The sequence below is a fragment of the Ursus americanus genome, chromosome 1, assembly GCF_024610735.1.
Source record: "Ursus americanus isolate L20-20 chromosome 1, mUrsAme1.1.p, whole genome shotgun sequence".
Taxonomy (NCBI): Eukaryota; Metazoa; Chordata; class Mammalia; order Carnivora; family Ursidae; genus Ursus; species Ursus americanus.
In genome coordinates, this window is record NC_142127.1 from 2,720,097 (window position 1) to 2,733,274 (window position 13,178).

At 36.6% G+C, this 13,178-nt stretch overlaps 1 protein-coding gene across 4 annotated transcripts in view; it reads left to right on the forward strand.

Moving 5' to 3' along the window:
- The window catches only part of WDR33 (WD repeat domain 33), a 104,689-nt gene that overhangs the window by 44,430 nt on the left and 47,081 nt on the right, over nt 1-13,178 (forward strand). For all 4 annotated transcript variants that reach the window (XM_087870348.1, XM_045777705.2, XM_045777707.2 and 1 more), the window contains 3 exons: nt 1,867-1,962; nt 2,150-2,301; nt 4,003-4,100. In XM_087870348.1, coding sequence (XP_087726474.1) covers nt 1,867-1,962; nt 2,150-2,301; nt 4,003-4,100 — 346 coding nt within the window. The remainder of the gene's footprint in view (nt 1-1,866; nt 1,963-2,149; nt 2,302-4,002; nt 4,101-13,178) is intronic.

A 13,178-nucleotide genomic window follows, 5' to 3' on the forward strand; every position in this document is an offset into this window, starting at 1 on the left:
ATTTAAAAGAAGTATAATTTTTAAATAAATAATAGATTGGCATGGTGTAAAATTTGAAGGGGTTTGCAATAAAAGGGCTTCCCATCTTTGTCTCCCAGGCATCCAGTTAATATTTGTGATAGTATAATAGTATAGTATAATCATTTTCTTTGTGGTTTGCTAAGTAAGAATGTGCTTGTTGGTTAGCAGTATATTAAATCTAGAAATGTAGGATAGAGTTAATAGAGTTAAGCAAATAAGAATTGAAAAAAAATGGGACAAAGAAAAGATAATAATGGCAAGCATTGTGGCAAATGAGCAAAATAAGCAAGTCCTCTGATATTAGAGAGGTATGTTAGAGAGTAGAGAGAACCAAAGGTCTGGGGGAAATATTGCAGTCAGTCTTAGGTCTCCTATTTGCTTCAGAGGCCTAAAGCAGTAGAAACATGAGTAAAGAACCACTTATTTTATTGGCTTTTTTGTTGATCGAACCAGCCAGTATGTAGTATAATTTTGTTTGCCAGGGAATTTGATAAAAGGGGTTGGTGTGCAGCTAAGTTTTGTTATCTTCTTAGCATAATAGATTAAATCGTTTTGAAATGAATAAAATCTGAGCGTTTTGTGTCACATTACAGAAGGATAAGATTGTATTTGTTACAGTTGGTTAGATAGGTAAATTTCTCATTTGGGGATCAAACTAAGGTTTCAGGAGACGTTTACACGTAGTGGAGACATAGTCCAAATTTCAAGGTATCAAAATGTAAAGACAGGGTCCTGTGCCTGTAGTTCTGTTGCCTGTAAGTATTTACTTGTTTGGGATCCATAGCAGATGACAGAAACTAGGAAAGTAAGAGGATTTTATTAATAATAATCAAAATCATGATGTGCAGGTAAGCACTAAGAAGCCAGGCTTACCAAATAGTCTTCATTTTATGGATCTCATCCTGCTCTTCCTATAAGCACACTGGTATTTTTCAACTGTGTGTCATAATTTTTAGTTAAATACATTTAGTTGCCAGGAAAAGTTTGATATCCTGAGGTCCTTAAATTGGTACTTATTTTTTCATAAAACACCAGTAACTTTTCTGCCTTAATTGGTCCACTAGCACATGTAATCTTTCTTTGAGTTATTTTGGTGACTGACCGTTTTATTTTTGTTAGCCTGCTGTGTATCCTAGGAAAATGTGGTCTCAAAAGGTTCTTTAAAAGTGTGTAGGTGTGTGTAACTTAACCAGGTACTTTTAATGCATTTACTTTTTTTTTTTTTTAAAGATTTATTTATTTATTGAGAGAGAGAGAGAACACTCATGGGCAGTGAGGGGAGGGGCAAAGGGAAAGGGAGAGAGAATCCCAAGCTACTCCGTGCTGGGCATGGAGCCTGACATGGGGCTCGATCTCATGACCCTGAGATCAGGACCTGAGCTGAAACCAAGAGTTGGATGCTTAAACAACTGTGTCATCCAGGCGCCCTGTGCATTTACTATTTTTTTTTTTTAAGATTTTATTTATTTGAGAGAGAAGGAGAGAGAGCATGAGAGGGGGAAGGGTCAGAAAGAGAAGCAGACTCCCTGCTGAGCAGGAAGCCAGCTGTGGTACTCCATCCTGGGACACCAGCATCATGACCTGAGCTGAGGGCAGTCGCCTAACCAACTGAACCGCCCAGGCACTCATATTTACTATTTTTAATTTAGTTAATGAGCTAAGGTGCTAGAGCTTTCCCTGTGCTGTGTTAATACAAGTTATTTTCTGACAAAATACTTGCTCATAAATCTGAACTATGCTTAAGTGGAAGTCAGTATTGTCTATTTAATGTTGATTATTGGAAATTTTATAAATACTTTCTAAGTGTGTTAAAAATTAGCTAAGATTCTGTTTTTTCTTCCCTAGTGGACTCCAGAAGGAAGACGGTTGGTCACTGGAGCTTCTAGTGGAGAGTTCACCTTGTGGAATGGACTCACCTTCAATTTTGAAACAATATTACAGGTAACAGTAATCATCAGACAGTAGCGTCCTCCTTTGGTACTGTAAAGAACTGGAGATACACTTACTTTATTGGCATTTTAAACTTAAAATTGGACAAATAATTATTGTGAGTTAATATATGCTCCTGTAAAGCCTTCTGTCATATATTCTTTTATATAATATTTACAAATGTTTTACGTTTTCACAGGCTCATGATAGCCCAGTGAGGGCCATGACTTGGTCACATAATGACATGTGGATGTTGACAGCAGACCATGGAGGATATGTGAAATATTGGCAGTCGAACATGAACAACGTCAAGATGTTCCAGGCACATAAGGAGGCGATTAGAGAGGCCAGGTTTATACACAATATACCATTTTCTGTAGTCCCTATTGTCATGGTTAAATTATTCTCTAAGTGTATTCTGGGTGCAGAGATGCATGGGCTCTGTCAGATTCTGGGATACTTTCTGCACCCTATAAACACAATATTTTTCTTTGTTTTCACACAGTCACCATTTCGCTGGCACTTTTCTGAAGTAGTGTTGTCCCGATATCAGCCTTTGCAATATGTTAGAGATGTATTGTCTGCCGCATTTTGCACTGGTTTTCTCTTTTCGTTTATGGTTAATAATGTGTATACGTTATTCCTTTTTATTACCTACTGTGTAAGACACGAATCTTTCATTCCAAATAAAGAATTCAGTCTTTAAATATACAACTGAATAAAATCTAAAGCCTACAGAAAACACCTTCAGAGTTCACACAAAATACAAGAAAAAAGGCTTAAGTGAAGACCTGGTTGGCTTGGTTATGCCACGACTTCAAAAGGAAAGTATAGTAGGAATAAAACTCACAAGTAACTCTGGATGTGGCAAACATTAATGGAGTAATGAATGGGTTCTTCAAGCTTTGAAACTGTAAGCAAACCATTGTCAAGAGGACTCTAGGACTTTTTCTTCTGATTCATTGTTGAGAACATCAGTAATGCAAATGTATAATAAGTGGAGTTTAAATATTTTCAGTGAGTTGTATATTTTTACATATCAACGAGATATGTATAGTAAAACTGGAAAAAAAAAAATCTCGAAAGCAAGACTGAAGAATTGCTGCAGCCTCAGAATAAAGCTAAGCAGCATTCTTTACGGGTGTACTGCCCATGTGTGGGAGGAGGTTGACATCTTTATAGAAACATCATCCACTGCAGTCACTTGTTTCTACTTTCAGAATCTTAACAAAAATTGTTGGAAAAACATGCTTCTGCAAAAACTGTGCTTTAGTGTCCTGCCCGTACATTGAGTTTCACAGTTTGTTCTTTGTTACAGGACTCAAAAGTTCAAGAGAATTCTTAGAGATAGATGAGAAACTTGATGGTTTTTCATGACAGGGAGGGAAAGATGGCAAAATCCTTTGTAGTAAATTACCTTTGGCTTCAAACACAGTCTAAATGTCTCTGTGTTCAAGTTTTCCCTAAAAGGTGCAACATTCATGGAATAGCTTGCCAGGGAGAAGGTGTGAGAATTTCCCAAAGACCGTTCAAATAAATGAGAAACATCGTATATAGGGGTGTTTAGCAACTAGTCTTTAAATAGCCTGTCCAAAATCTTTTAGTTTTTATCGTTTCATGGAGCGTCTGAGGCAGAAGCCGATGCTAATTTTTTGAGCGGTATTCCTCCGTGATTTAAAAGAGTGCTTAAGGAATATTGCAAAAGTAGAACTCATTTAGTTTCTACACTTCAGTCAGCTCCAAGTTTTCCGTTGGTAAGACAGGAAATACTATACTCTGGGAAGTGTGGGAAGCATTAGTACTAATAATACACTTGTAAAGTTCTCGGACTATTGTTGATTGAAAACTAAGAAGCAACTACTCTGTTGAATTCTTCTTTTGATGAGATGCGTTTGTTAGCTGACATTCTCTTTAAGGGCTTCTTCACTGTTGGAATACTTCCCTCTCCTGTTTATAACGCAGCACAGTGTTTTTATTTTTCCCTGTCTGAGAAGCACAGATAATCTGTTAAATGCTGACTTCTTTCCCCTGCTGTGTGTCTTCATGTAACAGTTTCTCACCCACGGATAATAAATTTGCTACATGCTCTGATGACGGCACTGTTAGAATCTGGGACTTTCTTCGTTGCCATGAGGAAAGAATTCTCCGAGGTACGTGTACTAACAGTACTGATTGGAATATTTAAATAGGGAAGGCATTTGTGGTTAAATCATCACAATACCACAATACCAGCTTACATCTCCATTCAATTTTTTTACATATACACTGTCTCAAGTCAGGCTCTTTAAAGAAACCTGAACACACTCTGGTTCACAGTCATTTTGTAGATTTTTACTACTCCTGATATCTTTGAATTCTTTGAGTTGAGTTGTAAATTACATACAAGTGTTTCTCTTCTTCTGTCATCCCGCCACCCCTGCAAATTACTTGCTTATCTGTATTCATCCGTTAGGGCTATATTCCTTTTCCTATTTTATAGCCAGCATAGGTTTCTCCAACGTAACGGCACTAAATTTTGTTGAGATAACCCACATTCTCCTGTCAGTCCTTTTACAGTATGATTAACTGAGGTATCAGTACTTCTCATTATTGCTCTTTCTGAAAGCAGGTGTTCTGTTTTGTTTTTTTTAAACAGTATACCACATTTGTGTACTGCATGGCCCACTTGTTACTAAATTTTTTCTTGTTTTTATTGATTACATAATTATAAATATCTATGAATTACTCCCTCCTAGAAAAGAAATCCATATTTTTACTTGGATTAACTTAGTTTTAGAGTTGATTAAGTGGGGCTGTTGAAATACTAACAGTTTATCTCTACCATTTCTGTGAATTCAGTGGGTGCCAGAGTTAGGGAATTAACTGTGGTTATATGTGTAATAAAACATTGAAGCAAACATTTACATTAATAAAAACGTTCACTCTCATTAGTTCATTGTTAACTAGGAAGGATAGGGTTCTCAAGTGCTTAATTTGAACTTGTACTGATTGAACAAAGAGTGCATTCCACTCCATACTCTTGATTCCAGTATCCCATAAAAGTAACATCTTCCTCTGACATATAAATGCTGGGTAGGCACATGCATGCCACAGACACTGGGTGTCAAGTAATTACTATTCAGAGATTTTCCTTTCTGTTCAAGAGTCTTGGTTGAATTTTTACAACATTCTAGAGCTTAATTTACAGCCTGTAGTGTTGATGCTTTCTAGATAAGAAAATAAATGCCCTTGATATTTAACCCATATTTCAAGCCAGTTTTTTTTTCTTTTAAATCATGTTGTTCACACGTTTCTGGCTTTGTGCATCTTGTGTGGGTTCACCCACAGTGCTGTGTGGTGATAGCTAGCATGAGGATAGAGTACCTATCATTGAAGGAAAGTACTCACTACGAATGTTATAATGTTGTACAACTTCAGAACTAGATGGAGACTTTGGGATCATTCAGCTGGAGTTATTTTATGGATGAGCATCATGACCCAGCAGGCTTAAGTAACATGTTTAAGGTAAAACAGGTTCAGTCCAGGACTAGAATCTAGCCTAACGCTATGCTAATGTTGCAGCTTTTCTCACTCTGAAAGTCTTAGCTGTTAAACAGATCTAAGATGGATAACTTTTTCTAGGCTTTGAAAATCCTAAGAAATATAGAGGAAACACAATAATTGTAGTTATTAAAAGCAATTCTAAAGGATTTAAACAATTATTTTTACAGTGGACTAGGGAGGAGTATAATAATTATGAAGTCTTATATAAAACTGTTATGCATCTTGGATTAAATAAAAGAAAACCTGCTATGTGGTAACATTTTTCACTTCCATATTCCAATGAAATGTTATTCAATTTTGGTAATGAAACTGTTTCTAAATAGTACTTAAGAACTTTTCCTCTGAAATTTAGAGTGTATGTGTGAAATATTCTAGCAGTTAAGTATTTTCACATTTGAGTTGAGGCAAATTTGGATAAGATTAAATGGATACTAATTATTTGTTATTTGTTCTTCCTATGGCTTAAAAAATACACCAGCATCCTGCCTATATTATTTGAGAGTTGAATTTTATTTTTTTGTGGGGGTTCTTTTTATTTAAATTTTTGCTCTGGAAATTTCAAACATGTACAGAATCTCCATGTACTTTTAGGATGTATGTTCTAGCTTAGCTTACTCATGATTTTTTCTCCCTTTTAAAAACATTTTTCTTAGTACCTCAGTGAGTATATGGGGCCAATATGAATATATTAAACCAAGTTAGTTATACCACCCAAATAGTAGTTCTAATAGCAGGTCTGATGTAGTAGATGGGTTATTACATTCCAATTATCCGTTTTCTATCATTCCTCATTTTTCTAAATTCTCTGAATTTTAGTAATGATTATAGAACGGGGATACCAGTTGCAATTTTCCTATCCTTCACTTGTGAATTCCAGTTGTCTCAAGGCTGATCTGAAATTGTTCACATAAAATTTCAAGTGAATTTAATTTAGCTTTATACATAGAAAATTGGGTCACGAAGTCAAACAAATAGGGATAGACCTTCTAGCATCTAAAATGTCAGTTGGTCTCTGTGAATGGATGATGTTCAAATAGCCTACACAGACTCAAACATTGGGCCAGGAAGCATACTCCTGCACAATGTTAGTGTTGTCCATCAGACCAAAACTTGGGTTTAAGTAGTTTTTAAAAGATTTTTATTTATTTATTTGTCAGAGAGAGAGCACAAGCAGGGAGAACAGCAGAGGGAGAGGGAGAAGCAGGCTCCCCCTGAGCAAGGAGGCAGACACGGGGCTTGTTCTCAGGACCCTGGGATCATGACCTGAGCCGAAGGCAGACGCTTAACCAACTGAGCCACCCAGGAGCCCCATCTCTTGGGTTTAAGTATTAAGAAAATCTAAGAACATTTTAAATGAAAGGGATGTTTACGATCATGTAGTTCAACTCTTTATCAAATACTTATCTTTTCTGTATCATTCCTAAAACCCAGTTTTCTACTAATAAACATTTTTAATGTTATAGTATTCACTACCTCAAGTGATTCTTTTTTTCCAATTTTAGGTAGCTTTAATTTTTAGAAAGTTCTTTCATTATATCAGAAATCTGCTTCTGTATGACTTGTCCTGCCTCGGGAACACAAAAAATTAAGTTTATACTTTCTTCATGGCTGCCCTTTAAGTATTTGAAGATAACTATCATGTCTTCTTTTTGTTTTGTATGTTTAGTATGCTGAAGCAAGCACTCTATCATGTCTTCTTAATGTAGACCATCAGCCGTAAGCATACAGGATCCCTATGCATGGCGGAAGCCATGATACCATACTGTTGACTGCAGAATTTATAGTTGCTTTTTAGTGTCCTTTGAGATTGTTCTCATGCTTTTTGGAAAAGGAAGAAGTTACACAAGAGAAAGTAATCAGTATTTTTTAAGGTTCAAATGAGCACAGATCTATTGTTAGGAGATTTACTACTCAAAACATCATGATTGGTCGATAGGTATGAAATTGAACATACTGAAAAATTGCGAAGTATTGTGTACCATTCATTACTAAAATATATGCAAGTCAGCATGATTTATACACAATTATTCTTTTCCATTATTACTTAGAGCACTTAATTTGTGGGTTGGGATTAAAAGAATATTTACGCACCAGAAGTACATGAATCTAAATGAGCCTCTAGTTTACTGATATTTATGCATTTGACTTCCAGTGAGATAGAGCCGTTAAAATCCATTTAATTAATGACCATATGCTATATGTATGCTGCCATTGGTAGAAGAATCTTTTTATAAGGTATGACACCTCCCCTCGTGCTTCTTAAAGTTTAGTAGGGAAGATATTTTCACACACTTGAGATGGTGGAGAATTTGGGAGAAGAGTCTTGATAGTGTTAGAAAGGTAGTCTTATCTGTGTAGAGTTAAAAGCAGATCACTTAAGACTAGCTAAAATGTACATGAGAGAGGTTGAAAACACAGAATTAATAAGAAAACTGAAGTAAACTTTAATGAGAAGCATAATGCTCTTCAAAGAACCCAGTTTATAAAGTTTCAGCACGCTTTCATTTTGTTTTACCTTCTTGGTTTTAAAATAGCTGATACATTACACTTAACTATGTATTAGGCATGTTCTAAGAACTTATTTTATTTTTTTAAGAGAGAGTGAGCCAGGGCGAGAGGGCGAGGGGAGTTGACAGAGGGAGAAGGAGAGAGAGAATATTAATCAGTCTCCATGCGAGCCCAGTGTGGGGCTTGATCACACGAACCTGAGATCATGACCTGAGCCGAAATCAAGAGTCGGACGCTTAACCGACTGGGCCACCCAGGTGGCCCTGTTGTGATAACTTCATTTAATCTTCCTGGTAACCCCTATGAGCTAAATACTGTTTGTTCTATATTTTACAAATGGGTAACCAAGGTACGAAAAAGTTAGGTAAACCTGTCTTATGGTCAGGTAGCTTGTAAGAGGTGGGGCTAGGATTTGAACCCAGGTTTTTAGGGCCAGAGTTCATACTCAACCACTATGTTAAACTGCTCTTTTCTCTTTTAAAAGTAATATCAACATGGATGTAATGATGTATTCCTGAGCTGTGATGACAGAATTATAGAGTTTTTTGGGAAGAGAAGGGTGTAGGTAGAAGGAACTAATTTAGGTACTCAAGTTCATTTTACCATTTTTATTTTTATTTATTTATTTATTTATTTATTTATTTATTTAAAAAAAGATTTTATTATGTGACAGAGAGACAGCCAGCGAGAGAGGGAACACAGCAGGGGAGTGGGAGAGGAAGAAGCAGGCTCCCAGCGGAGGAGCCCGATGTGGGACTCAATCCCGGAATGCCGGGATCATGCCCTGAGCCGAAGGCAGACGCTTAACGACTGTGCTACCCAGGCGCCCCTTACCATTTGTCTTTAAAACTGTCCATGTAGGTGGGACACCTGGGTGGCTCAGTTGGTTAAACATCTGCCTTCGGCTCAGGTCATGATCCCAGGGTCCTGGGATTGAGTCCTGCATCGGGGGTCCTTGCTTACGGGGAGCCTGCTTCTCCCTCTGCCTGCTGCTCCGCCTGCTTGTGCTCTCTCTTTCTCTCTGATAAATAAATAAAATCCTAAAAAATCCCCACAAAACTGTCCATGCAGGTTAAAGGATTTCAATGTAGGATATATTTAACAACAGAAAAATTAAACTACAATGAATAGTTCAAACTAAATGGGTTATAAGATACATGCTAGTTTATGTAAATAGAACATGGACATAAGGAGTTATACTGAGACTTATTCAGGAGGTAAGGTCTGTTTTCAGTTTTCAGATATAGCACTCATGGAGAGGAAATGAACCCCTGAGTACACACAACTTAAGAAAAAGAATATTATTAGTACTTCTGATAAGTCTCTGTGTATCCCTTCCTTACTGTATTGACTGTGGTCTTCAATAAATGAGATCAGCCCTTCTGCAAAGATCTTTTGGTTCAGCAGTATGTTTTGAACTGTGTGAAGACATGTTTATGAAGTCTGAGTGTTGTAAAAATCTTTGATGCTTTTTACTGGAAATAATTTTACTTACTAAAGTAGAATTGGCAAGCCACATAGTTTATGATTAACGGACCTACTTTACTTGTACAATATTTACAAAACATCCCACAATATCCTATCTGTTCTCCCCAAGAAAAAAAACAGAAACACCCGGCTTCCTTTAAAATAGCCTATATTAGAATAACTCTTCACACTAACACAGCAATATTAATATTAAAATCTCTTCAGGCGCATTTTACTTAATCATCCAAACAACCATGTAAACCCATTTTACATATGGACACTGATTTTCTGTCTGTGTTACCTTATTTTGAGGAAGAATTTATTTTAAGGCTCTTTTCCCTCAGCTTTCCTGAAAAGACTGGATTATGGTAGGTTCTCCTATGTAAAGAATCATCTGAGTATATTATGAGAAGAAAAAAGAATAAGTCTTAATAAGACTCTGAAGCACATTATTTGAAGAAAATAGTGTAGTAGGGTTCTGAAGTATTCATTTTATATGGTACATTCACATTTTTGGAGGAATTGTTTCAGATTTTTGTAATGGGCTTTGTTCTATCTCTGTACTTATTTTAAATGTTGCACATAATATGGCAAAAACTTGTTGAAATAGATTTGTGGCTTTCTTGGGATGTCAGATCTGCACACTGCTGTTGTCATAGTGTTTTAATTAAGAGTCAAGAGCAATTCCCAGACAGTCCTGTATATAAAGATTCTGGTTTTTTGACAGTGACAAACCACTGTGATTAATAATACAGGCATTCAATTTTCAGAAAGAGTCTGCATCTTTGTATTAATTATTCTATAATTATCTGCTTCACTTTATTTTGAGTGAGGCCAGAATTTCCATTTGCTGATGAATTAGTTACCTGGTTATATTTTAGAGCTTCCCAGCTAACTAGGTCTTTCATAGTCTTTCTTTCCTTCTTTGCTTCTTTCTTTCTTTCTTTTCCTTCCTTCCTTCCTTCCTTCCTTCCTTCCTTCCTTCCTTCCTTCCTTCCTTCCTCACTCTCTCTTCCTCCCTTCCTCCCTTCCTCCCTTCCTTCCTTCCTCCCTCCCTCCCTCCCTTCCTCCCTCCCTCCCATCCTCCCATCCTCCCCTCCCCTCGCCAAGATTTTATTTATTTATTTGACAGAGCACAAGTAGGGGGAGCTGCAGATTGAGAAGCAGGCTCCCCAGTGAGTAGGGAGCCCAAAGTGGGGCTCGTGATCCTAGGACGCTGGGATCATGACCTGAGCCGAAGGCAGCTGCTTAACCGACTGACCGCACCCAGGCGCCCCTCTTTGGTAGTTTTTAAAGTTAAAATTCAGAGCTTGGGAAAGAGTGATAAAATTAGATAAATATGTAATATGTTTTTGGCTTTTTCATTTTTAGTAGGTAGATCCTTATAAGATTAAAGTATGGTATCATCAAAAATAGTTATTTGTCAATGAGGGCAGTGAAATACCGAAACAAATACTGTTATTTTTTTTTTTTAAGTCAGTTTTTCCCTTTACTTTAATGATATACTAGAAAACCATTTTGAAACCATTATTTAAGGGGCGTCTGGGTGGCTCAGTCAGTTTTGTGTCTGCCTTCAGCCTGGGTCATGGTCTCAGGGTCCTGGGATTGAGCCTCGTGTCAGGCTCCCCTCTCGGTGGGGAGCCTGCTTCTCCCTCTCCTTCTCCTTCTCCTTCTGCCTGCTGCTCCCCCTACTTGTGCTCTCTCTCTGTCAAATAAATAAATAAAACCTTTAAAAAAAAGTTTGATTTAAGTCGTATCAGGAATTTATAAGAAGCACCTACAGTGCTATGATCTCTTTATAGAGCCCAGAATAAGACTTTCTTTTTAAAGAAAGAAATAGGGTCACCTGGGTGGCTTAGTTGGTTAAGCATCTGCCTTCAGCTCAGGTTATAATCCAGGGACCCTGGGATCAGGCCCGCATCGGGCTCCCTGCTTGGCGGGGAGTCGGCTTTTCCCTCACCCTTCTTGGGTGCATGCTCGCTCTCTCTCTGTCAAATAAATAAAATCTTAAAAAAAAAAAAAAAAAGAAATGGTAGTTTTTAGGGGAAAATTTATCCTTTTTTATGGATTGTTTTATAAACTAGTTTAATATCTCCAAAATGCAGTAATCAGTTTCTCAAAGCCAATCTGCTGAAGCCTCTGTTTTTTTCCCTTTGAAGGTATTTTAATATAATTCTGAGAGAACGTTACCCTTATTAGCATGGTTTTAGAATATCACATGTTACTTGGGTTATTAGCTCAGTGAATTGTGTCTGCTTTAACTTGCTCATATTTTTAAATACTGTATTAGTCCCTAGGGAACACCAGGAAGGATGGTGCCTTTGAATAGGGGTAGGTAGAGTTTTCTCCTGCTCAGAACCATTCATCTGAAAAGGGAATGCCTTCTGTAATCTTCCTGATAGCTGGCAAGCTACACCTCCCAATTTGAGCCAAGGAAAGCTTAAGAGCTCATACAACAGCTCTTTCTCTTTTCTTTCTATAGGAAAAAATTTCTATAATTAAATCCAAATATGATGTCTTAATATCCTCCCTACCCCCTGTATTCTAGATCTATATAAAATAAATTGAACCCTACCTTCATACATAATCCTTTAAATATTTGAAAATGACAGAATTTCTCTTGTCTCTCTTATCCAGGTTGAATACTACATTTCCCTGTACTCTTTCTCATGATTTCCAGATCCTCCCCCATTCTGAGCATCTCTTGTCAAGAATTAAGGTTCACCATTCTGAATATCCATTCTTACTAAATGTTAGAGGGCATGACACCATACGAATACACACTAATCATCGAAAACCTACATTTGTTTTTATATAAACTCATAAACCATTCTAGCAGATGATACAGTTGAAGTTGAAAACCTAAATACTGGACTTTACACTTACATCTGTTTAAAATTTTACATATTAAATTTCTATTCATTAGATTTAACATCACAGTTTCTTTTTGAATCCTAACATCTAGAGAACTCCCAGTTTTGGATCACCTGTAAGTTTGCAAAGCAGACCATCTAGCTTAATAAAAAAATGTTAAATAGGGCAGAGGCTGAGTAAAGAACCTTGCAGCTCTCTGCAGAACTGCCTCACTGGTAACAAACATCCAGTAGAAACTTAGGTTGGAAATGGTCTTTCGGTCATGTAGTTATAAAGCCACGATCCTCTGCCATGATCTTAAGACTAGTTCAAAAGATTGCCTATGGTTTGGCTATAATTTCCTTGACCACCCCTCCAGTAATTCTTAAAAAAAAAAAAAAATTTGTTTTAGCATGACTTACTCCAAACCACTGATTTTCAGTGGAGGCAATAATACCCTATAATGAGCATTTTGTAAAGAGTTTTCTCTCAGAGTGTACACTGGTGCCTTTAAAAAAAAAAGCTTTATGTATAGTGGTCATTGTCAGTGAAGATACAGAATGTTTGCAGCACTCTAAAGATTCCTTCATACCTTTTCCCCATGCAAGACTTTTATTAGGTAATTTAGACATTCAAAGATATTTTCATTGATTTCCCTTTTCTCTACTGTTTTTCAAAATTTTTTTGTCCTTTTGTGGTTTCTTTCATCTCCCTTTCCCTTATGTACAGCTGTCTTAATTTCCTTGACTTGCCTCTGTTCTTTTTTTCTAATTAAACATTAAGTCTTTAAAAAAACTTTATTTATTTATTTATTTATTTATTTATTTATTTATTTATTTATTTATTTATTTAAACTC